At 41.4% G+C, this 26,951-nt stretch overlaps 1 protein-coding gene across 2 annotated transcripts in view; it reads left to right on the plus strand.

Annotated features, from left to right (window-relative positions):
* The window catches only part of LDB3 (LIM domain binding 3), a 92,059-nt gene that overhangs the window by 46,003 nt on the left and 19,105 nt on the right, over window positions 1-26,951 (plus strand). The window contains exons 3-5 of one of the 2 annotated variants that reach the window (XM_083146350.1): window positions 4,610-4,761; window positions 15,216-15,291; window positions 19,478-19,887. In XM_083146350.1, coding sequence (XP_083002476.1) covers window positions 4,610-4,761; window positions 15,216-15,291; window positions 19,478-19,887 — 638 coding nt within the window. The remainder of the gene's footprint in view (window positions 1-4,609; window positions 4,762-15,215; window positions 15,292-19,477; window positions 19,888-26,951) is intronic. The other variant, XM_083146351.1, reaches the window with a different exon arrangement.

Here is a 26,951-nt window from a genome sequence, read left to right on the forward strand (position 1 = left end):
GGCTGGTTGTTTATCACTCTCCTCTTTATCCCTTTTGAAACATCTTACACGATAACTAAAGGCTGAATGATGTAACAAACTGAATAGTATTGCCTGTCTTCTGGGCAATGGCGTTTCTATGATGGGTGCAAGTGTGCGATGCACATGAGCCCATGAGTCCAGTCATCGCACACACTGCATCCATGATTTACTTTTGTGGAGTCCCACGGCAGGCACTGCAGCCATGGCAAAACTCACAGATAGCCCACCGAGTATGCACAGTAGTGAAATTAGTCTCCAGAACGTGGCGGATGTCATGTCATAGCTGCACTTAATGCTAGTTAACTTGGGGTAAATACATTTTTCTAAATGCATCAACAGCGCTAGGAACAGTCCACCAAGTAACGCTCTGCGACGCTGTCCCCTGCAATCTGCCCCAGTAATTAGAACCTGGGGCAATATATTAACAGCTGCCTAGACTTTGCCAACTCATGGCTGGCGTTGTCCTATCCCCACTGCAGGGACGACGCTAGCCCTGCTGCTGGCTCCAGGCTGTGCTCAAGATCTCGCGATATTAGCTTTAAAAATGCCCAGCGCTGCTGGGGCTGCCTATAAGGAGAGCCGTGGGCAATGGACATAACGTCTCTCCTTATCGGCAGGAAGGGGGGGGGGTGTTAATACATCAGCCTGTAATGGGTGCCCGCTTCTCCTCTCTATGCAGGACACGTTATTTTACAATCGTTATGGCCCTGACAATACATCTGCCCCACAGTTCTCTAACATAAAAGTGTTATCCCTTTATTACCCCAAATTATCCCTAGCACTCCCCAAAAAAGCAACAATCTAGATAAATATGTCTTGCTATGTGCTGAATGTTCTTGTTCTTATAAGGATGCACCCTGACAAAACAAAGAAAAGTTTCAGTATGTCAGTAATGTACTATGCATGTTAATTTGATAAGAAATAAAGATCATGAAAGGTCTAACGAGTGTGTATACGTTAGCTTGCTTGTGCGGTAATGAAAGTGAAAAAGCATGTCCTTTGGATTATGCAGCAATCCTGTGAGAAACAGGAGATATAAATACCCCATTGTCTTGGGAACATTAAGCAGCCAATCAAATGTGCTTGTGCGCTGGCTACATTTGAGATACTCATCTTCTCTCTCTTTCACTCTACGCTGCATGGCCATCTTTTGTTTGCTCACTAATTGCAATTTAAGGTGGAAATAATGACTTACTAGAAAACTGCAAATGTACAGTAGCTGATAGCAACCAGTCGCCAATTACCTTTTATTGATCTAGTGCATATTACGCGATGAAAGCAATATAGATGTGGTTCCCAGGTGACTAGGTTATACTTCTCTGCATGATTTCTGTAAGTAGAAAACCTGCTGAGCCTTCACATCATGTGTGTTTTATTACCTTGCATTTATTACTAGGTAAGAAATAATTGTGTAAGAAATGACAGTGATCAAAATAAAAAAAAGTCCTTTGTTATTCGTAAGCACCCTGAACAATCGCTTATTAACAAAAATTTAATTTTAAGATGACAGGAGGCAATTTCATCTGTCATTGAAAACATTCATCAGTTAGGAGCCTATTCTGTAGATGGAATTCATAAACCCATTTGAAAAGGATAAAATATTGTAGAAATATGAATTTGTCTAATACGTCAGAAATATCTGGGTGTGGATCTGTCTCCTACTAGTTCTATTATATTTGTGTATATTTATTTAACATGAGATGTTTAACTTTTTCACAACCACTTATATCATTTATATGGTACTTCCTCATTTTTGCTGCCACTGCTCACGCCAATTATGATAGCTTTTTCCAGAATAGCACCATTGTCCCCTCGCGGGCTTGCTTTGCTTGCCACAGTTCAGGCTTGGGGTCTCACTTCGCTCACCACAACTTTACTGAAGTTAACAGATAGCGGCGTGGACACAGGAGGGTGGCGTGGACGCCACCCTCCAGACTCCTGAAGTTGTTCCAATGTTCCGCAGAGTTGGAGATTGTGGATTGTATTTCGAAACAGCCCCCCTTCCTCACTTCCTCTAGAAATCCTGCGTTTGCCCCTGGAGACATTAGGAGGAAGGGCAGTAGAGATCTTGGCCAGGCCCCCAAACTTATCATGGGAGGTGTGGTCATATACCCATAGAATATAATACAAAAAAAATATCACTTTAAGCCTTAAAGCACTTCCCTGGACATACTACAGCCCAGTTCACAGCAGCATGTGATGGGTTGGGAAGAGCTGCTGAAGTTGCTGCTGTTGAAAGGTAATGGGGGCCCCACAGGGCCCCTTCAACGGACCTGGGCCCAAGAAATATGTACCCCTTCTTCCCCCCCCCCCTCTCTCTGCATCACTCTTTGTGGGAACGGGACCGAAAGATACTGTAGAATGGAATTGGGAAGAGAAAGAAGACTACAGGTGAAGAAAATGGTGAGTGGGGTGGATCAGGAGAGAAGGTGGCCAAAGAGAAAAACAATGGATATAGCAATGCAATGTGTTCTCCTGTTCTCCCAATTATTTGTGGGCAAAATCAAGTATAGTACCGATCTGTACTTACTGCAAAATTGGGGGCAGAAAGTGGTGGTAAATGGCATATATTGCAGCTGGGGTAAGGACCAAAGTGGAGTCCCGCAAGGTTCAATATTGGGACCCACCTTGTTAAATATATTCTTTAATGATATAGGTAGTGACATAGGCCCTCATTCTACGTGAATCGCCCGACCAATGTTGTAGATCTGCACATGCGAATATACGCATGTCCAGGTCTTCACCACGGGCACCCTCAGGGACTTGCATAGTCTCAGAAGAGCTTGCAGTGGGGGGGGGGGGGTGTTCATGAGGCATGCTGGGGGCATACCCACGAAAAACACTGGTTTCACCAGATGTCAGCTGCCCGCCCTTTTCACGAAGCAGGGCGCCGCTAATCTAAGTCACCAGAGAGTGACTTAAATTAGCGAGTGCTTCTGAAATCATGATTTTGGGTCCCCACGCAAGGCTGAGAATGGATATTTATGCAAAACATCCATTCAAAGGCCTGCGGTGAGCGGCGATAGTCGGCTCGCAAAAGCAGAGAAAAACCACTGCTTTGCAAGTCAACCAAAATGAGGGCCATAGTGAGCAATATTTGGGGATGACCGGGAATTGAGTAAGGAAATTAACTCAGGAGGGTATGTACAGATGGAGCAATCTTCATTTAGCCTGTTAATAGGATTAAGTGAGTAAAATGATTACTCTGATAATCCCCTACTGTATTGTTCTATGTATTGTATTGCTGCCGAGAACAATATGATAGCCATGGCTAGTCATGGTGAGCCATGACCTAAGGAACAAAGTTGACAGGAGCTCCAAGTGGAGCTGCACTACAAAAAGGAACTTATTTAAACTGGAAAGGTGGGCGGAAAAATGTAAAGTAATTCATTATGGGAACAAAAATAAACAAGCTAATTATAGGCTAAATAGAGTTATTATAGGGAATTCTGTAGTGGAGAAGGACTTGGGGGTCATCATAGATGCATCACGGATGGTGTAATGGTTAGCATTACTGCCTCATAGCTCATAGCTGAGGTCATGGGTTCAATTCCCACCATGGCCCTAACTGTGCGGAGTTTGTATATTCTCCCTGTGTTTGCGTGGGTTTCCTCCGGGTACTCCGGTTTCCTCCCACAATCCAAAAATATACTGGTAGGTCAATTGGCTTCCAACAAAAAAATTAACCCTAGAATGTCTGTGTGCGCGTGTACATGTGGTAGGGAATATAGATTGTAAGCTCCACTGGGGCAGGGACTGATGTGAATGTTCAACTATACTCTGTAAAGCGCTGCGGAATATGTATGCGCTATATAAGAAACTGTAAATAAATAAATAAATAGATGATAAATTGGGTAATAGTGCACACTGCTCAAGTGCATCAGCAAAAGAAAACAGGACACTAGCATGCATAAAAAGGGGAATGGATTCAAGGCATTGGTGAGACCACACTTGGAATATTGTGTTCAGTTCTGGGCGCTGCACCTTAAAAAGGACATACATGAATTGGAACAGATACAGAGAAGGGCAACTAAACCAGAATACAAAGATAGGTTAACCAGGCTGAATATATTTTCACTGGAGAAATGGAGGTTGAGAGGTGATATGATTAGTATGTTCAAATACAGGATTGGGAATCATAAGGAACTGGGAGATGATTTGTTCAGTAAAAGGCCTATACTTAGGACATTCGGGCATGTACTGAGACACGAGGAAAAGAAATTCCTTACTGAATTAAGAAGAGGATTCTTCACCAATAGAGCAGTAAAATTCTTTCTTTTATAAACTTTAATTACTATTTTACTATGCTAATATGTATATAATCTTGCCTGCAGTCTATTTTACTGTTTGATTTACCCTAATGAGAGCACGCATCGGAATGGAATCAGCATTGAATGAATTCGATTTCTAATTTGATTTTTATATAGTTAAAATCAAACACAAAATCTCATTGTGTGTATACAGCATTACATTATGTTTATCTATTTGTTCATTTATGTTACAATTTTTCCTTTTTAATGCACTTACAATAAAATCAATTTGCTCAACATGCGTGTGACCTAATACTGTAATTCTAACCTTTCACCAGGTTACTCCGGGCAGTAAAGCCGCACAATCCAATGTAAACCAGGGGGACGTGGTGGTGGCTATTGATGGAGTAAGCACAGACAGCATGACACATTTAGATGCCCAGAACAAAATCAAGTCTGCAAGCTACAACCTGAGCCTCACCCTACAAAAGTAAGTCAGCTGTTTTGGACAAGCATTACAGAGTCAACACATGACGTGATATACACAATGCGGTACTTATGTAATATCTGGACTCCCGTTTTTCTTATGAGACCACGTCCCCTCGCGGGGCTCGCTGCGCTCACCACGCTTCGGGCACGGTGGCTCGCTGCGCTCGCCACACTATATAAAATCAACTCCATGCGTAGTTGGATAGTAGGGGTATGAAAAAATGGGGTGCATTTAACAGTTGGATAGTAGGGGTATGAAAAAATGGGTTGCATTTAACATGGGAGTCCAGATAATACATAAGTACCCACTATGCTTGCACACTTCTTATTTATATGTGTTAGTAGTCTGAGAGGAAGAGGATGTGTCCTTCCTCACCTGTACCTTACTTCACCTGTCCTCCTAATCACCACCCAGTTAATGCAATGACTGCATGTGTAATGCAGTGTCATAGTGCTGCACTTCCTCGAGGAGATGACGTGAAAGCTGTATTTCCTCACAGGTGATACCATTCTATAGGCCCCCATACACCTGAAAGACATTGCACCCAATCATACAATCTCGAGGGATTGTATGATGAATTGAATGCAGATTGTGTGCACACAGTCGTGCAATGTACAGTTCCGCGGGTTGGAGGATTGGTCCTCTGGCCAGATCAGTTGATCAGTTGGGATGGGGAGCCCATTGCAAGTGCTTTAAAGCACATGCAATCGGTCATTTAATGGCTCATACAGCCGGCGTCATTTGAGTGTCAGTTTTCAGACAGGTTAGGTGCATACAATCGATTGTGAGACGACCGGTCATATGCAGCAGCTGAATTGTATGACAGATTGTATGAAGGATTGTGAGTACATTGCGTGTCCAAAAACCACCAAAGACTGCCGGGGAGTTGAAGGGAAAGTTGGACACAATCATGATTGTAAGCAGGTCTTTCTGATGTATGCCCACCTTAAGGGCCGGATGTGTCAAGCTTCAATAAGTGATAAAATGGAGAGCGTTAAACAGCCAGCCAATCAGCTCCTACCTCTCATTTTTTAAACCCGGCCTCCATTTTTATCACTTTTTGAAGATTGATACATTTGGCCCTAAGACACTTTGCCTTTTGAAAGAAATATCCAAATATATGAGTTCATATTCTTATTTTAAGATCTTAACATTCAGTAGGAGAATAAAAGCATTGGAAAATATCTAAGAACAGCTTGACACAGCGGTGTGTGTGAAAAGACGCATACCTGTGGATCTTGTAATCGGCTGCTGCATCAGACACAGCATTGGATCACCCTAAGGTAGCATTCACCCATCTGAGTTTACCCCCAATGGCCTCCAGAATTTGAAAGATGCATACCCTGGTCTGTGCACCCTTAGGGGGGGACAGGGACCAATAAGTGGTTGAGGAGGGGGGGGACGAGGACCAATAAGCCTTTTTTAATAAAACAGTCCACATTTCTACCCACTCACCATCACCAAACAGCAGAGGCGTACCTAGATATTCGTGGGCCCCATAGCAAAAGTTTGTAAGGGCCCCCTATTTAGCAAGTGATGGTGATAAATGTATGTAAAACATATTACTTAGACCATAAAGATGGGCCCCCTTAACCTCTGGGCCCCATAGCAGCTGCACCCCTTGCACCTATTGTAGTTACGCCTTTGCCAAACAGTGACAGTCTTTCAATCAGGTAATAGCAATAAGGTACTACATGTGATGATGCAGGAACCATTCTGCGCATGTGTCATCACCCATCATCAAACTGTTACCCAAACCCTCAGGCTTGCAGCAACTCTGACTCAGAACCATTGTTAATCTCTCTCTGCGTAAAACATGGGAAATAGGAAAAGGGGTTGAACTCAAATTGTGTAACTGTGTCTTTCTTCAACGGCCATAATATTTGGCCTATACAAAGTATGCCCGTTTAGAAAATATCGGAAATACAACACAACAATAAGAAATACATTGCAACAAAACTTCAGTCAATGCTTCAAGATGACTTAAGAATTGTTTTGTTGAAGGAAGATAACGTGCTGAAGCTTATGTAATGTCTTTCTTGCCTCCACATTGCACAGATGTATACAATAAACGATTTTGCAGTAATTCCCCATCATTTGTAATTTCAAAAGATAGCTCAGAATGGATTATACAATAAGGCTGCAGTAAAGGACATACTGTCATATACTGTGTTCAATTTTATTGGTGTTTCCATTCACATCATGAATTGTGAAATTGTTGATGGTTGAAGACCAAAAGCATTACAGGTATAACAATGTGCAATAAAAGGCATTCAACAAAAAATTGTCTGTACGCCAATTTGTCTGTAAAGAGCATAGCACTTAAACAGACAACAGAGAGAGAGAGAGAGAGAGAGAGAGAGAGAGAGAGAGAGGGGGGGGGGCACTTTGGTAATATTTGCAAAGGAGAGAGTTCTCCAATATTGCACAATGCTCCATTACAACCGATGCAGAGAACTGAGAGGTTTCTGCCAAGTTTACCAAGGGGTTCTGGGCACTACAACCTTTTCAGTTTACAGTAGCTCAGCGGTTCTCAAACTATGGGGGTCCTGACCCCAAAGTGGGTCCTGACTTCTCAGCATGAGTTCGCAACTCGATGTTGCTGACCATCAGGCTGATGATTTTTCTAATCTCAGTCAGTGATTCAAGGAGTTTGAAAACTCTGTTGAATTGTCTATTATTTTAGACTCCTGCTCCCATCATGTTGTGCCCCCACAATGCTGCCATGAATGTGCTGTCTGCTGCCTACACATGTGATGACTTTCTGCAGTAACTTGCTGTGGTCCTGTCATTATTTTTATTGTCTGATGGGGTCCAAGAGCAAAATAGTTTGAGGACTCCTGCAGTAGAGCATAAGCCTGGTATCCCACAGAAAAATGCAGAGGCCCCTGTTACAGAAATTGTGAGGTCCGCGTCACTGTACTTGTTGTCGCTAGGGAGAGGGATGTGAGGTAAAACGGCAGTATGCTACAACAGAACAAGGATTGTTTCCCGGGAAAAGTCATGCATTTGAGAAATGAAATGTGTTTACACCTTCCGGTCTGTCAAGCTGGAAGGTAAAATAGTGGAATTAGAATTATGAACGGGCAATACGATATTATAGGTATTACAATGGTCTAGTGAGCGAAGTGTACATTTTTGCAGATGACACTAAACTGTGTAAGGTAATAAATTCAGATCAGGATGTAGCCTCTCTAAAGAGTGACTTTCGAGGATTGGGCAGCAGAATGGAAGATGAGGCTTAACATAGATAAGTGTAAGGTTATGCATTTTGGGACCAGAAACAAGCATGTAATATATAAATGAAATGGGGTAAACATAGGGGAATCATTAATGGAGAAGGACTTGGGGATGCTCATTGACAGTAGACTTAGCTACAATGCACAATGTCAAGGAGCAGCAACAAAGGCCAATAAGCCACTGAATGCATAAAACGGGGCATAGATGCAAGGGAAGACATTGTAATCATGCCACTATATATATATATCAGTGGCGTGCGGTGAGGTCAGTGGCTGGTGAGGCACCCGGGCCAATCTCCCGTACTCCACCCTCAGCAAATCAGTGGCTGAGTGCCCGCACTGGCAGGGGTGACAGAACGTTTTTGTTTGGCTGGTGAGCTGCTCCCTTGCTGCTCCTATTCCGACACCCTTGTACATCAGTGCTGCTGCTCTCTCCTTCTCTTCCTATAACAGTACTGACAGTGACAGCCGGATGCAGTCACTGTCAGTGCTGAATCTGCTGCCCGTGCCAGAGGCAAAATAGATGTTGCCCCCCTCACTCACACACACGACAATGCTTTGTATAACAAATTTAGGCCCGACAAACAATTATGCAAACTTCTTTAAACAAGCCTCTAGAGTGCCATTATTTCTATTGTATTCTGCATGATTTACATTACAATGGGAACATACACACACAAAAACAGGATGGCACAGTATATTCATACACACAAAGCTAGCTTGCACAATACAATATACATATACAATGGATCGAATACCTCAGCTCTCAGGACAGTTGCCAGAACAACTCCTCCGTGGAAAAAGAAGCAGCAGCCAGCAATCACCTCCTCGCCCACACCAATGGCAGCCGCCAGCACCCATATCCACCTCTCCCTGTCGGGACACAGCCGCAACCAGCACACTGCTACCTCCACCACCAGCTGTGGACACCTTTACCTCCCTGTTGGTTTACAGCTGGGGCGGATAACTTTCCCCCCACACAAAACAGCTTTGTGCACTGTGAGTCAATTATAGCAGATTACTACCTGCACTCCCGCAGCGCAGCGCACTCGCAGCCCGACGTCAGGAAGCCTGAAAGTGTCAGAGCGGGTGGAACACCAGAGACAGCTGGGACAAAGCTTGTTGCCCGGTGGGTACCCCAGCAATACGGGGGGGGGGGAGGGAGATAGCCACTTCTCTCCACAGAGGGGAGTGGGGAGATAGCCGCTGTTCTCCCGGAGTAGTTCTGTCACTGCCCAATCAGATCAGGTTTAGTGACGGGGAAGTGCTCTCTTATTGGTTGAAAGCACTCCCCTGTCACTGAGGCACCTGTTAAGGTGCCGCTTCCAATAGATTTTTTAATGGACTTTTACAGTCCTCTGCGTGTCCCGGCCCCCTGCCCACCCCCTGCTACAGCTATTCTTTTTTCCAAAATGTTTTTATTAGGAGTCGGCACATTAAACATGTTACATAGAAAACAGACCACTTTGAGACATCAAATATCTGTACAATAATGGTTGTAATAGTTCGACAATATCTAGTACATGTGGAGTGATATTAAACGGTATTGAAGTTGTATTGTCTCTGAGTTTTCTTAGTTATCTCTATGACAGAGAGGTAATACAAGGGCAAAGTGTTATATTGACTTAATAATTTTTGATATATATTCTACACAACAAAATTCTGTAGAAGATTACAGTGGATGCCCAAAAGTGCCAAAATTTTCTTACAGTATAGCATGAAACTAACATTTTTATATTTATTTTGAACTATAACTCGAATAGTTAACAGAACTAAACAAAGTAAAAAGGGAGAGAAATAACATGTCACCTTCAATCTACGTCCGGGAGCCATCGATCCATCCACAAAGAATCCATCCAGTATAGATCAGATAAAATAAAGGGAGTGGTATAGTAATTGTTTAAGGGGGAATAGGGTCGTTATTAGCTAGTAGTTGGTAAGAATACCATGTAGTGTGTTGGAAACAGTTACGTATTGCTATTTTAGTTTGGGGGGGTAGAGTTTGTATAAATGCTACAGCTATTCTAATGGGCAGCAGGAGGCACTGCTTTTGGTGCCTCCAAAATAAATAATGCAGTTATGAAAATGAATAAATTAATGTACGGAAGATATTTATGACACAGAATATGTGTCATAAGTATCTCTGTTACTGTATTATTTGAATTATTAATGACAAGGGAAAAGGCACTGCCTCCCCTGTCTCCCCTGACTGCACGTCCCTGATATATATTCATGGTAGAGCCTCCATAAAAAATGCATATTGGAACTTGAAATGGTTCAGAGAAGAGCAATAAAAATGATGAAGGGTTTAGAGTCATTGGATTATCAGGAAAGGCTAGACAGGACAGGTATGTTTATGTTATAAAAAAGGCGTCTAAGAGGAGATATGATTAATGTATTCAAATACAATAAAGGCCAATACAGAGAACTATCAGGGGAACTGTTAACCATGAGATCTGTACATATGACAAGCGGTCACCCCCTAACGTAGAGGAGAGGAAGTTTCTCACCCAATGAAGAAAGGGTTTCAACTGATATGTTAAAGTGGGGTTTGATTGTTTTTGGCGGAAAAAACTATCCAGGGTTACAACCATTACAATGTATGATAGTGGACCCAGAGAGAAATAGGATTGCCATTTTGTGTCCTCAGGGGTTTCTGGTTTAAATAGATGAGTCTTTTATAAGCACAAGTAATGCACTACAGGAGATCAAATAGAGTTTGAGCTTGATTGACTAATGTCATTTTCCAACCTCATCAACTTTGTTATTATGTTACTATGATTCTGGGGTATATAAGGCCAATGTAGGCCATTTCTCAATATGACCGATGACAAATAGAGGCAGGTGACCTGGGAGCAGATCTCTTTTGGCACGCGTCAGGCCTGTGAACAACATACTCTGTTAAAGTCACTATTTTACGGCTATCAAAAATAAATGAGATAGTAGTGAATGAGTATTGAATTAGTGTGCGTGCTGCCACTACACTACATTGCCATGGGAGTCGCATGTGGCAATTGTCGCAGCTAGATGAGCGTGGCTGCATCTGTATACCAAAATAATTTATTCACATGGAGTTGATAGATGTAAACTAAATTTCTGTACTTTATTGCTACGACTGTCATTTGTTCTAATAAGAATTCACAACCAGCGACAGGATGTATACACTTAAGAAGTAGTGATGAGTGAACATGGAAATCTCTCATAAGGTGGCAGAGATGAATCACACTCCTGGCAGTATTTGAATTTACTAACTCAATGAATAAATTGCTGTAGCTGAAAGAGCTGTTTCATGCCACTGCGACAGATTACACTGTGAGGGCGAAACAATAGAATAAAACCAGAGATCATTTGAGACGTGTAATGTTTTAGCAATTCATATAAAAAAGTTAATATTCAGAAGTGCATTTGAATAAAAGAATTATGATTTAGTTTCTTCATTATTTGGCTATTGATGTCTTTCTGGGACACGAGGAGCGTAGGCAGCTCATTTAGTGTTTGGTTAATAAAGCTAGGTACTAGGATGTATTATCTGGGCACCCGATTTTTCATTGCATGCCACTACTTAAGGCAGACATTCCCAACCACGGTCCTCAAGGCACACCAACAGTGCAGGTTTTAGTGATATCCAGGCTTCAGCACAGATGGTTTAATCAGAATCCCTCAGATACTAATTAAGTCACCTGTGCTCAAGGCTGGATATCTACAAAACCTGCACTGTTGGTGTGCCTTGAGGACCGTGGTTGGGAATGCCTGACTTAAGGCATGCGATGCGATGCGATTTTTCATTGTAAAGACCCGATTTTTAATTGTATAGTCAACCATGGGTGATTTCATACCCCCACCATCCAACTACGCATGGAGTTGATTATATATAGTGTGGCGCGGCAGCGAGCCACCAATCCCGAAGTGTGGCGAGCGCAGCGAGCCCCGCGAGGCGACGCGGATTACTTTACATGTATTCTGCGTCCCCTCACGGGGCTCGCTGCACTCGCCACGCTTCGGGCTCGGTGGCTCGCTGTGCTCGCCACACTATATAAAATCAACTCCATGCGTAGTTGGATAGTGGGGGTATGAAATCACCCATGGGTGACTATACAATTAAAAATCGAGTCTTTACAATGAAAAATCGCATCGCATGAATTGTATGCCACTATATTGCATGCGATGCGATGTGATGGAAAAAATCGGGCGCCCAGATATTACATAAGTACCTAAAGCTACAATGAAAACATTACAATATCATAATGCCCAACAGTCCTGTTTTTTTGCGGGGCAGTCCAGTTTTTTTAGGACTGTCCCGCATCCCGCCCATGGTCGGCAGTGTCCCTTGGTGGTGGTGGCAGGGGGGGGGGGGGGGGATTTGGAAGTCGCCCCTGCCTGTCATTGCTCGAATCAGGGAAAATGGGAGGCTGTGGGCCTGGTTAGCAGCTCATAGAGAACTGGCAATTCCCCCACAGCAGTGAAAAGTTACGAGGCCATGCCCCCACTTTTCAGACAAAGGCACACACAAATGTCCCTAATTGCTTCTTTCTAAACTTGGGAGGAATGCAATAGGTTGACCCCAAGTGGTTAAAAGGTAGATAGTGCTCATGGTTGACAGGTTCAAAGGGTCAACACACTTTTTTTGTTTTGTTTTTTCAACTTTCTTATCTTGTACCATCCACATGGACTACGATTAGGAATAGTAGCTTGGCAAGCAAAGCAAGCTGGGAGGGTATATATTTCCACTAATTTGGCTCAGATATGAAGAAACCTAAAGCATGACACAAAACAAAAAAAAACTGAAAGAACTTGCCGGCCATTTTTGTGTCAACCATTTTCATGTCAATCCTTTGTACCTGTCGACCTTTTCTACTGTTGATCTTTCCATGTCTACCTTTTGACCCCTTAATCCACTTAGGGTCAACCTACAGACTATCTTCTTACTATATATTTATTGAACCTCACCTGATCATGTCAATGCACTATTATTATGAGTAGTGCAATCACAAGGTCGGTGTAGGGGGTACAGGACCCAACCGGGTGTCACCCTCCGAGGGGTGATACTAAAGTGTTGACTCCTGCTCAGTGACATTAATCGGGTCTGAACCAGGCCCTTGGTTGTGATTGTCTAGAATTGCATCATATGCAGCACGGATGGTGTAATGGTTAGCATTATTCCCTCACAGCTCTGAAGTTGTGGGTTTGATTCCCACCATGGCCCCACCTGTGTTGGGTTTGTATAGTCTTCCGTGTTTGTGTGGGTTTCCCCCTGGTACTCCGGTTTCCTCCTACAATCCAAAAATATACTGGTAGGTTAATTGACTCCCAACAAAATTAACCCTAGAATGTCTGTGTGTGCGTGTACATGTGGTAGGGAATATAGATTGTAATGTTCCTCTGTGGCAGGGACTGATGTGAAGGGCCAAATATTCTCTGTACAGTGCTGCAGAATATGTGTGCGCTATATAAATAACTGGTAATATATGAATACCTAATAAATATGCTGTTAAATGGTTATTCATTTTGGTAACTCTCTTTGTCCCGGGAGAGCAACTCCTGAGCATCTACAGAGATACTCAGATCTTTCTTACATGAGAGACTACTACAATTTGCAACAATGGTACCTTTGTTTTCGCAATTATAGGCTGTTACACAGATATGATATGATAGCAGTGGGCATCTTTATGCTTACGTTAGCTTCTGACCAGATTACGATATTATAGCAATTCTGTAAGGCAAAAGATAGCAACAGCAATTGCAATAGCAAACGTGGTTGAACCAGTGAAAACTGACTTATATATCAGCCGGAGATGGCAGACGTGATGTCAGCCACCCTCACCGAGCAGGCATAGGCCCGTCTGTGTTCCCAGAATTCAGCCCCTTCTGATCAAAGCTGAATCAGCCCCTATGCAAGCAGCTATATGAGTACAGGGTAGTTAGCTGTAAATACATATGGTGCTGCTAATTGATTTGCAATGGGAATCATTTTCACAGATTGGATTCATAAACGCCACAACAAAATAAAGACAAGATACAATGCACTGCATTGACAATAAACACAGCAATTTCTTCACTGAAAGGATCAATGCTTACTAGTAATCAGAAGTTATATGGCGAGGAGTAGACAGTAATATACTCTACTAATAACTGTGCTTTGTGACAGGAGTATTCCATTTCAGGTGTAATTCAGTTTACAATAAAAGCCAGTCAGTGGTTCACATCTCCATTATTTGTCTTAACAATTTGGTTTTGACTGTCTTTTAACCCAGATTGTATAAAAATGTTTCTATGCTTGCTGAAGTTACATCTATTAAACATGGACAATGACTTCATTATTTAAAGTATGTATGTATGTACAGTATGTATGTATGTATGTATGTATGTATGTATGTGGATTAAAACATTCCCCAAGTTTATAGTGAGTATTTACACCTCAAGGGCAAGTGTTATTTGGAAATGTATGAGCATCTAGATAAGGTCTTCTGCACTGTTGTCCTCTGGTACAGTGGTTCCCATCCTCTAATACCCCCAAGAGTTCACGTTTTCTAGGTCACCTGGTGGGTGCACAGGTGTACTCACTATTTACTGACACATTTTAAAAGATCTGCAGGTGGAGATAAATATTTCACTTGCGATTCTGTGTGAAGAACTGGGAGTACCAAGATTGAGAACCACTGTACTTGTACAAAGCACAGCAATTAAACAAACAATATAAAAGTACCAACGCTGGCTGGAAAAAAAAAATCTATAGTTTAAGATTGTTTCTTTTTGAGAAAACAAATTTAATATAACATGAATTTATTTTTTAAAAACAAATATTTATCACATATGTGACAAATATAGCATCTATAGCATATATTAAATAAAAATTTAGCATATGAGAACCTCTATATAATCACTGCATTCAGAAATCCTTAAATTTACCCTAGAACAGTGAGGGGAGGTCTTTGACTCTCCAGCTGTTGTTGAACTACACATCCCAGCTTGCCCTGCTACTCTATGCACGTTACATCTGCCCCACCTGCAGGCACAGGGTTTTGCTAATTTTGAGAACAAATTTGCTCTGTGATCAGGTCTGATTAGGCCCAATGCGTCCATGGTCAACATATACTGTAGCTCTTCTATTTGCAATTAAGGATTTTTTACTATGCATGATCATTGGTAGGGAAAGTGTGTTGGACAAATCTTGTGACTTTAATTGACAAAAATATACATATTGTATTTTCTAAACAGATCCAAACGTCCAGGACCAGTTCCAACAGCTACACCACGAATGGATTCTCCTATGCCAGTGATCCCTCATCAGAAGGTATTCATTTCTTGCCTACAAATTCCATATTCATAGATCACAAGGTTGTACGGTCTCCTCTCACTTAATAAGATAGTGTTTATATAGTACATATATTACCTTGGTATCTTAAATTCATTTTCTTTAGTTAAAGGACTGTTCCTATTAATAAAAAATAAAAAAAATAGTGGAATATTGGTCCCAAAAGCTACTAACCTGGGGCTCAGCCAAGTGCAGTATCTGCTTATTCAGATGTCAATTATTTATCATAGTGCAGGCCTGCAAACATGCATTACATCATTGCAGTACGTTATATTTAGCAGTACGTTATATTTTATTAGTTGGTTATTTATCACTCTCCTTTTAATCACTTTTGAAGCTTAGCGCATCTGGCCTTATGTATATTCAGGACATGTTCAGCATATTGGCCAGTATTCACTATACAGACGCCGGCATTCTGACTACCGCCAGGAGACCGGCGCTACATCTCAACATCAATTAAGATGTTGGCGCTGGTATCCCAACTGCAGGGATGCCGAACGCAAGTATACAGGGCTGGGTTAGGTTAAGGTACTAGGTGGGACTTTAGGTTAAGTTGGGGCGTTAGGGTTAAAGATAGGCACATAGAAGATGGGAATAGGGTTAGTCAGCAAGCAGGGTTTTTTGTAAGCGGCGGGTATGGGGATAGGTACTAGTGGGAAGGGTTAGTCTGTGACAGAGGTGCGATATGCACCAGCCAATTAGCTTCGAACTGTCAGGTTAGAGGCTGGGTTTGAAAAATGAGAGGAGCTGATTGGCTGATGTATTATCTCCTTTCACTTTGCTAGGCTTCTTACATTTGCCCAAATGTATCATAGTGTGTAGTGTATATGATTAAAAAAAAAAAAAAATTTTAACTCAACTTGTGGTACAACACTCTCAGATCCTTGTGAAGAGAGGCCATTCTCAGAAAAAATAGATATAGTCCGTCTTTTCCACAAAAATAAATATAAATACAAAATAAAAAGTAATTACAAACATATACCCCTGGTTGTATATATTTTAGGATTTTTATGCTTAAACAAGTAGACTTGTTTTTGATATAAATAATATAAATAATTTTAAAGTCCCCACCAGACACATTCTGGTTATGTAGTAAAGTATATCACAATTAGAATGCATCCAGTGTATTATCTTTATGTTAAAAAATTAGGCCCTTTTATTAATCCACCAACGATACACAAAAATAGCACAAAGCATAGTTTGGCAAATTGATCCCGACAGCTTGCTCCAATAGGTGTGAATTTACCTACCAGAGAGAAGATGTCAGATGGCATATTCTAACCGTTTTGTAGAGTCCCCGAGGAACCATCCATGTAACTCTGCCATGAGAAATTCTCATGCAAATCTACTGACTTCTCCAAAGCATTTTTACTTTGTATGTCTGTTGTCAGTACATCTGGTTTTATATTTACATTCTACATATATTAGAATAATACACAGCTGTTCCCTATAGACATCGGCCACTGGATGCCTGTAATCCAAAGTGACGCATACGGGTCACCTACAAGAACTGAAGCTAAAACTCCTATTGTATTTCACCTTGTCATTCCGGATATGACTTTTTGCATGTTAATCCTGGAGCTTGGTAGATGATTTTGCTTTTATGTTCCAAAGATGGAGTAAGGGAACTAGTATCATCCATTTCTAAAAGCGATCTCAGTCGCAAATATATGGTGATCCTTCGGCCTAAGTCTATCTGGAATAAATAGATAAAATTAGTGCAATCAATTGGTAAAATGATTACATACATGCAACAGTTTATAACTGTTTATTGTTATATATATTGTATAATATTTGGTAGTAAAATTTAACGTTCTTAGATTTTATCACCTTAACAATGCAAATTTCCATATGTATCTTGTGGTCATTATTTCAGGATTCTGTTAAAATTAATGATTATTTTGGCATTTCGTATTGCCAACACTGTTTTTAATTGGTGTCAAAGTTTTAAAATATCAGTACCTAAGAAGTATCATTTTCAAATAAAAGTAACATACTGGCATTCATTTCAACAATGGCCATAAAAATAAAATACAAACTACATAGTTTGTATTTACAGTTCTTAAATAACTGAATCGAATATCCTAAGTTATAAGCAGATTTTGTTAATTAACATGGTGGAGAATGAATAATCCTTTCAAGACAGAAGGAAGTATTGAAAAAAGTTTATTTAATTGTTAAGTTGTGTAACCATTCTGTATATTTACATTAGATAGACATAAACTGTAAACTGCTGAGATCAGTTATTTATTTGAGATATTTGCGCATTTTAGACCATTTACACATTTTGAATGATATTCAAAATCAACCGCATGTATTCCACTGCACTGCCCCCATTCCTGCAGTGAAAGCAGCCATCCTCAGCAGTACACATGTGACTGGGGTGAGAGATCCATATGAAGTCAACTGGATCTCTTCATAAGATCAACTCTGTATAACCCACAATTCCGTCAACACACCCACAACATGACCAACTGGACCATCAGCCCAGTTGCCACCTAGTTGCCACCCAATTGGCCACAAGTCTGACTGAAATGCATGCGATTCCGAATAACCTGAAACTGCTCTGTTCTGCATAAGCATGTGCTAAATATTGCAAGAGCAATACGCAGCTGGAACTGCATGCAACCTTAAAACAGGCCTATCACGTGTAACCTGCAGTTGAGAAAATAATGAGAATGTAGATCCCAACTTGATCTGTATGTAAATATATGTAGGAGTCTGCGCTATAAAGGTGACCCTACTAAGTGGATAAGATTAAATGAAAAGAGATTGTCATTGTTCATCCTTATCCTCCAGGCAGGGGATGTTTCCATAGCTATTACAAGGTAGTGTTACACAACCCATGGATGACACTTCCAAAAATGCTTTAAATTTTTAAAAAAGTAATTTCCCAATCCTGATATTTATGGACTTTGCGCTGGGCTGCAGTGTGGTTAGGGAGGTACTTAAAGGGTTATTTTATCTGTATTTTATTCTAACAGTACATAGCCACACCTCCCACAATTAGGCCATGACCCTGAAAAGTACCTGGGCCCATCCAGGCTCTCTACTTCCCTGCAAGACAAGACCAGGCATTCCCCTGGTAGCTCCGTTTGCACACTATGGGGGGAATTTACTAATATGGGAGGGTACTTGTTTTCTAGAACGGCCACACCGATATTGATCGGGTCGGTCGCATCGCATCAATCGCATCGCATGCGACCAAATCGCATGCGATGCAACCGACGCGATGGTCCCGATTTTTACATTGATTGAAATGTGAATAGGGTCCCGGGGACCCTATTTTACATTGGATTCAATGTAAAAGTCTCCCCAGACCCCAATTTTAACCCCCTCAACGGCACCCCACGATTGACGCCAACCCAAAGCGTGGCGAGCGTAGCGAGCCCGCGAGGGGCGGCGGTACGCGTCCTCCGACCTTTTCATACCCCTACTATCCACGTCGGCGTGGAGTTGAGAATATAAAGTGTGGCGAGCGCAGCGAGCCACCAAGCCCGAAGCGTGGCGAGCGAATCGAGCACCACGAGAGGACACGTATAACTTCACAATCGTGGGGTGACGTTCACAATGGGGGGGGGGGCATATACAATGAGAAATGGTCCATATTGGCCCATTTCCCATTTTTTTCCCGATTACAATGTTTAAAATATTTTAACATTGAACCCTATGGCAAAATCGGGTGCATCGCGTCGGTCGCGTCGCGTGCCATGTTAATGCACCCGACCGACGCGATGGACCCGATTTTGCCTTTGCCGGCAAAATGGACCTGATTTCAAAGGAAATCGGGTCCATCGGGGGTAATCGTGTACCTTAGGTTAAGGTACACGATTACCCCCGATGGTGGCCGTTCTGAGAAACAAGTACTGATGGGAGTTCTATTTTACATTTCATGTTACTGTTATCAAGACCCATATGAATTGTTTGCTTGCAAAACATAACTAACAGCTTGATCAGTTGCTTTAACCAGAACATGAATAAAGGCAGCGTGGGATGTATTTGGAAATGCTGCATTGCACTGCTTTAAAAAGATATAGAAGCTGAACCATGAGAAGATTACTGTGGATGTCTGTGCATCTAAAGAATGGTGTTATGTTCTTTTTGTCTCCTGCATGTTAACTCTGATTGCCATCTTCTTTCTTGGCCTGCATGTTTGCTGTTACAGGACCACGCTTTGGAAATAAATGGCAGAACAGTCTACAGTGCTCTATCTAGCAAAACCGCTATGCCACCGAGCAGTGGTATGGCCACCAATGGGACAATGTCAGGCAACTTCAACAAGCAAGAGATCCACCAATCACATAACAACTCTTTTGTAAAGACCTCATCTCTTAGATCTTCCTTGTCATCTTATTCTGTGGCTTCCGACACATCTCCCATCAGACATGATATAGGTCTTAAATCTGGTCATTTAGCCAATGACGAAAACAATTACATCAGCCAAGTTAGCCCACCTAAGAAAGGACTGTATAACAATCCTATTGGCCTTTACTCAGCCGAGAGTCTAAATGAAATGTCTGAGATGCATAGCTTAAATCTCAAGGGAAGGGCTTCAGAAGGTGGTCTTCATAGAGGGTACGTAACATAAGGCTTTAGTCTATTATGATCACTATTCAACATGCACTATTGTAGTTTCTAGTCACAAAGTATTTATATCTGGCACAATTTTTTAACTTGCATAAACCCTCTACCTAGTCAATTCCCAAAATTGGTTAATTCTTAACTGGCTTAGCTTACTATGCAACCGCTATACATTTTAAGGCCCTGAGCCATAAGTAGAAGTCATTGGAATTGATGTGGCAATGGGGATAAAGTAGAAGTAACAAAGTAGCGGGTGTGGTTTGCGCCCCCGACAGTCGGGATTCTGACAGTCTTTTCTCTGACTTTGAAATCCTGACTGTCAGTAGTTCGGCATGGGGGTGAGCGTTCATCACAGGTTCTATTCTCCTTCTATGGGGGGGTGGGTCCTGGACCCCCATGAAGGAAAATAGCCCCTGTTCGTCGGGATCCAGACTTTCAAGCATTTAGCAGTCGGGATTCCGATGTCGGAGAAAGGACCGTCAGAATCCCGACTGTCAGAGCGTAATCCGGCATCTCAAAGTAGTCGCAGATCCTAGTTGTTATAGACACAATTTCTAAAAAAAACAAAACAACTTTTAAGTATTTAATCATATAAATATTTTGACACATTTGGTATTAACCTCGATTTTTCATGTGTATGGTTTTGCATTTGACAATAACTGTTGGTGTTGGTGTCTATGTGTATATAACTATAAGTGTGTGTGATCCAAATTGTTTTACCTTCCCTGGCATGAGCAATTTGTAACAATGTTAAAATCAAAGCTTTGACCTTTCCAGCTGCCAACCCCACAACGTGGATCATCTATAAAAAGCTGCACATGGCTCGGTCTTGATGATATTCGGCATTTTAAATACTGTGGCTTTACTAAATGTCACAGTGTAGGTCAATATGTATTACCTTTCTGGAGGAAGGGGACAGCCTTGGTTAGCATTGTGGTAGAATCGTACGTGTCTGGATTCTTTCCAGTGTGAAAAAACTAAATGACAAAACATAGAAGATATTTAGGGGGGGTATGCAATCTGCTGCCGCTATTTCCGATGTAGGAAATAGCGGCAGCTCCCTATTCAATGCTGTCATTAGCGACAGCATTGATGCGTGATCACGGCAGAACGGGCCCGACTTCAGAATCTGTCGGGCCCGTTCTGCCGATAACGGCCGTGGATTGTCATTATCCGGGCCGCAGATTGACAATCCACGGCCGTTTTCACAGCCACGCCCCCTTGCACCCATCGGCAGGCGGGACATTGAATCCCATCTGTCATTTTGAGGTGGATCTGACCGCAAATGGGCCCGGATCACGGCTGTCGGCGGGGATCGACAGCTGTGATCCCAGATTGAATATCCCCCTTAGGGTGACTAGAGTCCCATCATGTTTTTTGGTGTGGGGGGGGGGGGGGGAAGCTCTTTAGTGGGGAGTTTTGACAATGAGTATCTCTAGGTTGCATATATAGCATAAACCTTAAGTGATTATAGGGGAAATTTATTATATGATTGTAAGTGTTAAATATAAATACGGCATCTGCAAACGTGTAACAATGTCACCATCATCATACAATAGTATGAAAATCTAAATCACACTTCCGTGGCTTATTGTTATTTCAAATATCAGCAGAATTACCTGCCGGTATGTATAATGTCCAGCGGTGTTTGACTGATGAGAACAGTGTTGTGTAAGTTTCGTTTGGATCTATTAAATATATTTTAAGCATTTACTAATAGGGAGATATTCTGTGTGTGAAGGGAGTGTTACTTTTCCTGTGGGCAGAGGTTTGTGAAAGTTAAAAATTGAGTTTCACTGTGAACTTCCTTCAATGTTAAGAGTAAATTTAGTTGAGCTAATGATGGGTCATAGAATAGGTCCCAACAAGTTATTACAATGTAATTATATTTACAATATAGGCACACAGTGCAAACATAACACTAGTATATTCTCAAATAAAAAAATGTAGCTAGTAGTGGTAGTAGTAGTAATAATAATAATAATAATAATAATAATTACTGCTTAGGGGGCTATTCAATCCCGAGTGATGACTGTTGGTATGTTGCAACAGCCCTGACCCTGGCCCATTTTAGTTCGACCGCAAATCGCCAGGCGGATCCAAGGTCCCGCCTGCCAATTGGCAAAAAGGGGGCGTGTCCACGTAATCGGCCATGGATTGTTGAGATCCGGCCTTGATCGTGACAATTCATGGCCATTCTCTGCAAAATGGGTCTGACAGCTTTTAAAGTTAGGCCCAATCTGCCTCTTCAATGCTGCCGGGAAAGACAGCATTGAATAGGCACCCACCGCTATGTCCCCCGTCGGGATTGAATACCCCCTTAGTATATAAAAATTTCCTAATTTACAGTTAGGAGAAATAAATGCACTTATTTAGCATTTACTCACTATGCATCGCACATTTATGTCCTTTAGTTGTTATTTTTTCTAATTCTAAATTAATCCCCTAATGTCTACATTTGAATAAATTTAGTATATTTAAGAGATGCACATATCAATTTAGATATCTTATATTAAATATTAATGCTGAAATGGAAATGTGTATGAGATGACTGATGGGTAAATAGAAATAACCATCATTATAAAGTGCTAGAGCATATACTAGCACTATATACTGTAAATAAATTATTACTATTATTATCGTTATCATCATAACATGACATATTTTGGTCTAATAACATTTTTACGGAATCACGGATAAATTGTTACAGGAATCTGTCTTACATATGAGGTAGTTTAGTGCCCTCTTCAGTTCAGAAATAGATGATAAACTTTGTGAAATTATACATTTCTGTAGAATAGGAATTTTGAACAGAAAAGGTTTTTGTAGCTATATTGTTATTGTTTTATTTAAAATAAAGACTTGTACAATGTTAGTTATAAGACAAAATGTGATATCTTTACTTGTTTAGGGATCTATAACAAAGGCTCAATGACAATGTTCTAAGATGACATGTTATATTTCTATAAACTGTACAGCGCATACTTTGTACACCTCCATGACTCTAAGGAATGGGCAGCCTGGCTCATTACAGGACTGCTGTGAAGTTGGTGTCTTCTCTTTTAAAAAGTTTGGAAAGAGATAATGTTCTAACCATCCTGTGCCTTATTGCCATGTTACTGGCTCTGTTTGAAATATGACAGGAGCTGATCAGTTGGTAGTATATCTATCTCAGTTTTATCTTTCTCCTTACTTTGTAACATATCCCCTGTATGTCGTCCTCCCCCTTTGTAGCAGTGGGAACCATTGCACAGTTGGCCAAATGAGTTAAAGTCCATCAGGGACGTAACTCCCAGAGGCAATGGAGACTCCTGCCTCCGGGCTCCAAGCCCTAAAGGGGCACCTGCTATTTCACAGTGTAATCCAAGAGGGGCTGTAGATTTTCCAATGGAGCTTTATGGTGCAATCTCTGTTGCTGCATAGTTAATCAATCCTGTCCCAGGAGCCCATCTAATGCCTGCAATAGGGGACAGGACAGCTCCTGCGTGGTACTGCTCAGCCTGCTCTGCAGCAAGCAACAGTGCACTTACTGCTGCTGCTGGACTGTGAGATGGGACTGACTGGTGAATGCTGATTCATGCTGCAGATGGCTGAATCTTATGAATTGGACCCTGATCCACTAGACCAGTGGTTCTCAAACTCAGTCCTCAGGACCCCACACAGTTAGGTCACCCAACAGGTGCACTCATTACTCGCTGACACATTTTAAAAGATCCACAGGTGGAGCGAATTGTTTCACTTGATTCTGTGAGGAGACCTGCAAAACTGTGTGGGGTCATGAGGACCAACTTTGAGAACCTGTGCACTAGATGATATTGTTAATGATAACAACCATCATTAATGATATTTTCATGTATATAATCTAGTGTAAATGCACTTTATCAGTAACGATGCAAGCTCACATAGGTCATTAGCAATATCCTCCATCATCTGTTCATGCAGGATGATGAAGGATATCACTAGCCACGCTGCAGAACTCGGCCATTGTAATGGAGTCAGAGTTAGAAAGTCTGATATAAAACAGCTCTATAAAGTTGGACATAAATAGAGCAGTTTTTTTGGGGGGAGCTGTATTTGCCAATGTTGTAAATCAATAACAAGCACACAATTACAGCACATGTACTATAAATAAAATGTAAAATTATTTCTAACCTTAAAAGTAAAAAATATACTGATCTATTGAAATAGGTTATATAGTGTACATGTCATTTTAAAATGTTCCCCATATTCACAATAGGATGCACAAGCTGCTCTTGCTGATTAAAATATGTGGCATACTATATTCTGTGTGCACTTTTGACTGTATATGCCGACCTAATTGTATTCCAGTGTTTGCTGGGAAGACACCGAAGCATAGCATTTCGTATGCAGCTGCAATTATAAACAGAATTTTGGGGGAAAGTGTTAAAAAATTGCATGTACACTATATGACCTATTTTGAGAGATCAAAGTATATTTTGGATTTTTAACATTGCCGAATACAACTCGCCCCCCCCCCCCCCTCCTCCTCCCCAAAAAACTTTATAGAGCTGTTTTGTGTGAGACTTTCTAACTCAGCTCACATTACACCCCAGTCTGCAGCTGTTATACAATACAACGCCTTCCGGTTGGACTTAAAAAGTCTTCCTTGTTTACAAATCCAGTGAGAAGTGGGACCTGATTTTACATTCGGAGCAGTAAAGATGTACACCATTATATTGGCCGATTTCTGTAAAAAATGGGACATTATAATGTCCAACTGCATGTGACTTTTGCCCATTACATGCCAGCAGATGCATTATTTCTAGAATTAGTGTTTTCTTACCCTTTTTAATTAAAGGATTTCTTGTGAATATAGTATTACAATTTTTAGAATTTACTGTGGGAGCATAGCACAAGGAGCAAGTAAAGTAAAGGTGCACACACACTGGGAGATTTTGCTTAGCATGTATGGACAGCGATGATGCTGAAAATCGCAGGGCTGAAAATCGCTCAGTGCATACACCCTAAACTATTTTTCGCCCGTCCAAGCGATTTTCACGAGGGGGCGGATGGCTTTCCATAGCAAGACACTCTGAAAAGCCATCTACCCCGTTGCACATCCGATGGTAATACCAGGTGATGATGCAGGAGTGCGAGTAGAGGATACTGGGAGGAGAAATCAGGGTAGAGGATGCTGGGAGGGAGAAGAGACACCAAGGGAGAGGATGTGGGAGGGGAGGTATTGCATATACTGGGTGCTGCTGGGAAGGAGCAGATATCAGGGGACACTGGAGGAGAGGGTGCAGGGATGTAGTGTGGCCCCCGGAGGAGAGGATGCAGAGAGGTAGAGGAAACACTGGGGAAGAGGATGCAGAGATTAAGTGGACATCAGGGAGTGGATGTGGGGAAGAATGAAAAACTTTGGGGAACACTATGATCAGACCCACTGGCGTGATCAGTGTAATCTGAAGCAGCAATAGGGAGAACTTTCCCTGCAGACAGGGGACAAGCCGGGAAAGTATCTCACTTCCAAAAAGCTGTCTCCACAGGGAAGCAGCTTTTCAGAATAAACAATTAGTAAAGAAGGCATGATGACTGCCTCTGATTTACATTCATCTCGGTTCGAGTTCAATCCCTAATTAGCACAGTGTATTTTTTTTTTTATTGTTGAATAGGCACCTTAGTATTTGTTTGACAGGAGGATAATTTGTGGTGATGTTCCTACAGGATTCATTCTCCACCACATTCCACACTGGAATGCTGTATAGGATTCCTGCACTGACTATACTATTTACTGCAAATGACTGTTGCTGCTGCTGGAAAAACTTTATTATAAACCCAAACATCTGGAGTATGTGCAGTTGTATATAGTCATTCAGCTGTGAAGTAATGCATAGCCACTTTATATATAGCAGATTGCTTTTTCCACCTTTTCAACGTACTAATAAATTAAATTATTCTCTAAACGTTTACCTTCTGTTCTACCTTAAAAATGTCATACGATGTGCATGGATGAGTTTCAGAGGATTAAAACAGACACAGGGTCCTTTTTTTACCAAATGATACTGTTACACTGTGTTTGACTGTAAGGAGATGCTCAGCTGCTGAACACATACCAAAAATGGCTATATGACTATCTGCTTACAGGCTCCAGCGTGTTCCTAATATATCCCACTAGATACTATAGCAGGCACATGTTTCTGAGGCTAAGGGAAACGGCAGAATAGTTTTCATTGCAAGGGTGTACTGGGACTATCCTTAAATATAATGTATCATTTTATCATTTAGAGCTCATTATAGTGTGGATTCATAATACAGTAGCAACAAAATAACAGTCAGAAACAAATGTAAGCAGTAATAGAATTCAAAATGTCCGCTACGTATGAAACCTACAGTATAATATATTAACATTAAATAACCTCGAATTGAGGCAGCCTTGAAAAAGATAATCACTTTTATGGGTACATTCACTAAAGCTTCAAAAAGTGAAAAGGGGGGATGTTGCCCATAACAACCAATCAGATTCGACCTAGCATTTCTCTTTTGCATTCTAGAGTCTCAGTGGTTGCTATGGGCAACATCCCCACTTTTTACTTTTAGAAGCATTAGTAAATTTAACCCTTCCACATTTTCACATTATTATTATTATTATTTTGTGGTTTCAACAGAAATATGATTTTTTAATATATGTGTGTGTGTGTGTGTGTGTGTGTAAAATGTATCAAAGCTTAATAAAGTACCAACTAATCAGCTCCTAACTGGCATGTTACAGGATACAGCCTATGTACTAAGCCACGGAGAGAGAGAAAATATACCAACCAACAGCTGCTGTCATTTTTTAAAAACAGCCTGTAACATGGCAGTTAGGAGCTGGTTTGTTACATTAACCTCTCTCTACAAGCTCTGTTTTATGAACACTTTAGTGATGAAAAACACTGCTCACCGAAAAATCAGTTACTTTGCTGGATTCACGTTGCCTGTTTATTAGTGTTCAAACAGGCATCCTGCACCTGTCACAACCCATGTAGTTCCTCTTTCCTGCCTGTGGTGTCGCTCTCTGCTCTGTGCTTCTGGTCTGTAGCTCAGTTCTGCATTAC

The sequence above is a fragment of the Crinia signifera genome, chromosome 6 (assembly GCF_055691185.1).
Source record: "Crinia signifera chromosome 6, ASM5569118v1, whole genome shotgun sequence".
In the NCBI taxonomy this organism is placed as follows: Eukaryota; Metazoa; Chordata; class Amphibia; order Anura; family Myobatrachidae; genus Crinia; species Crinia signifera.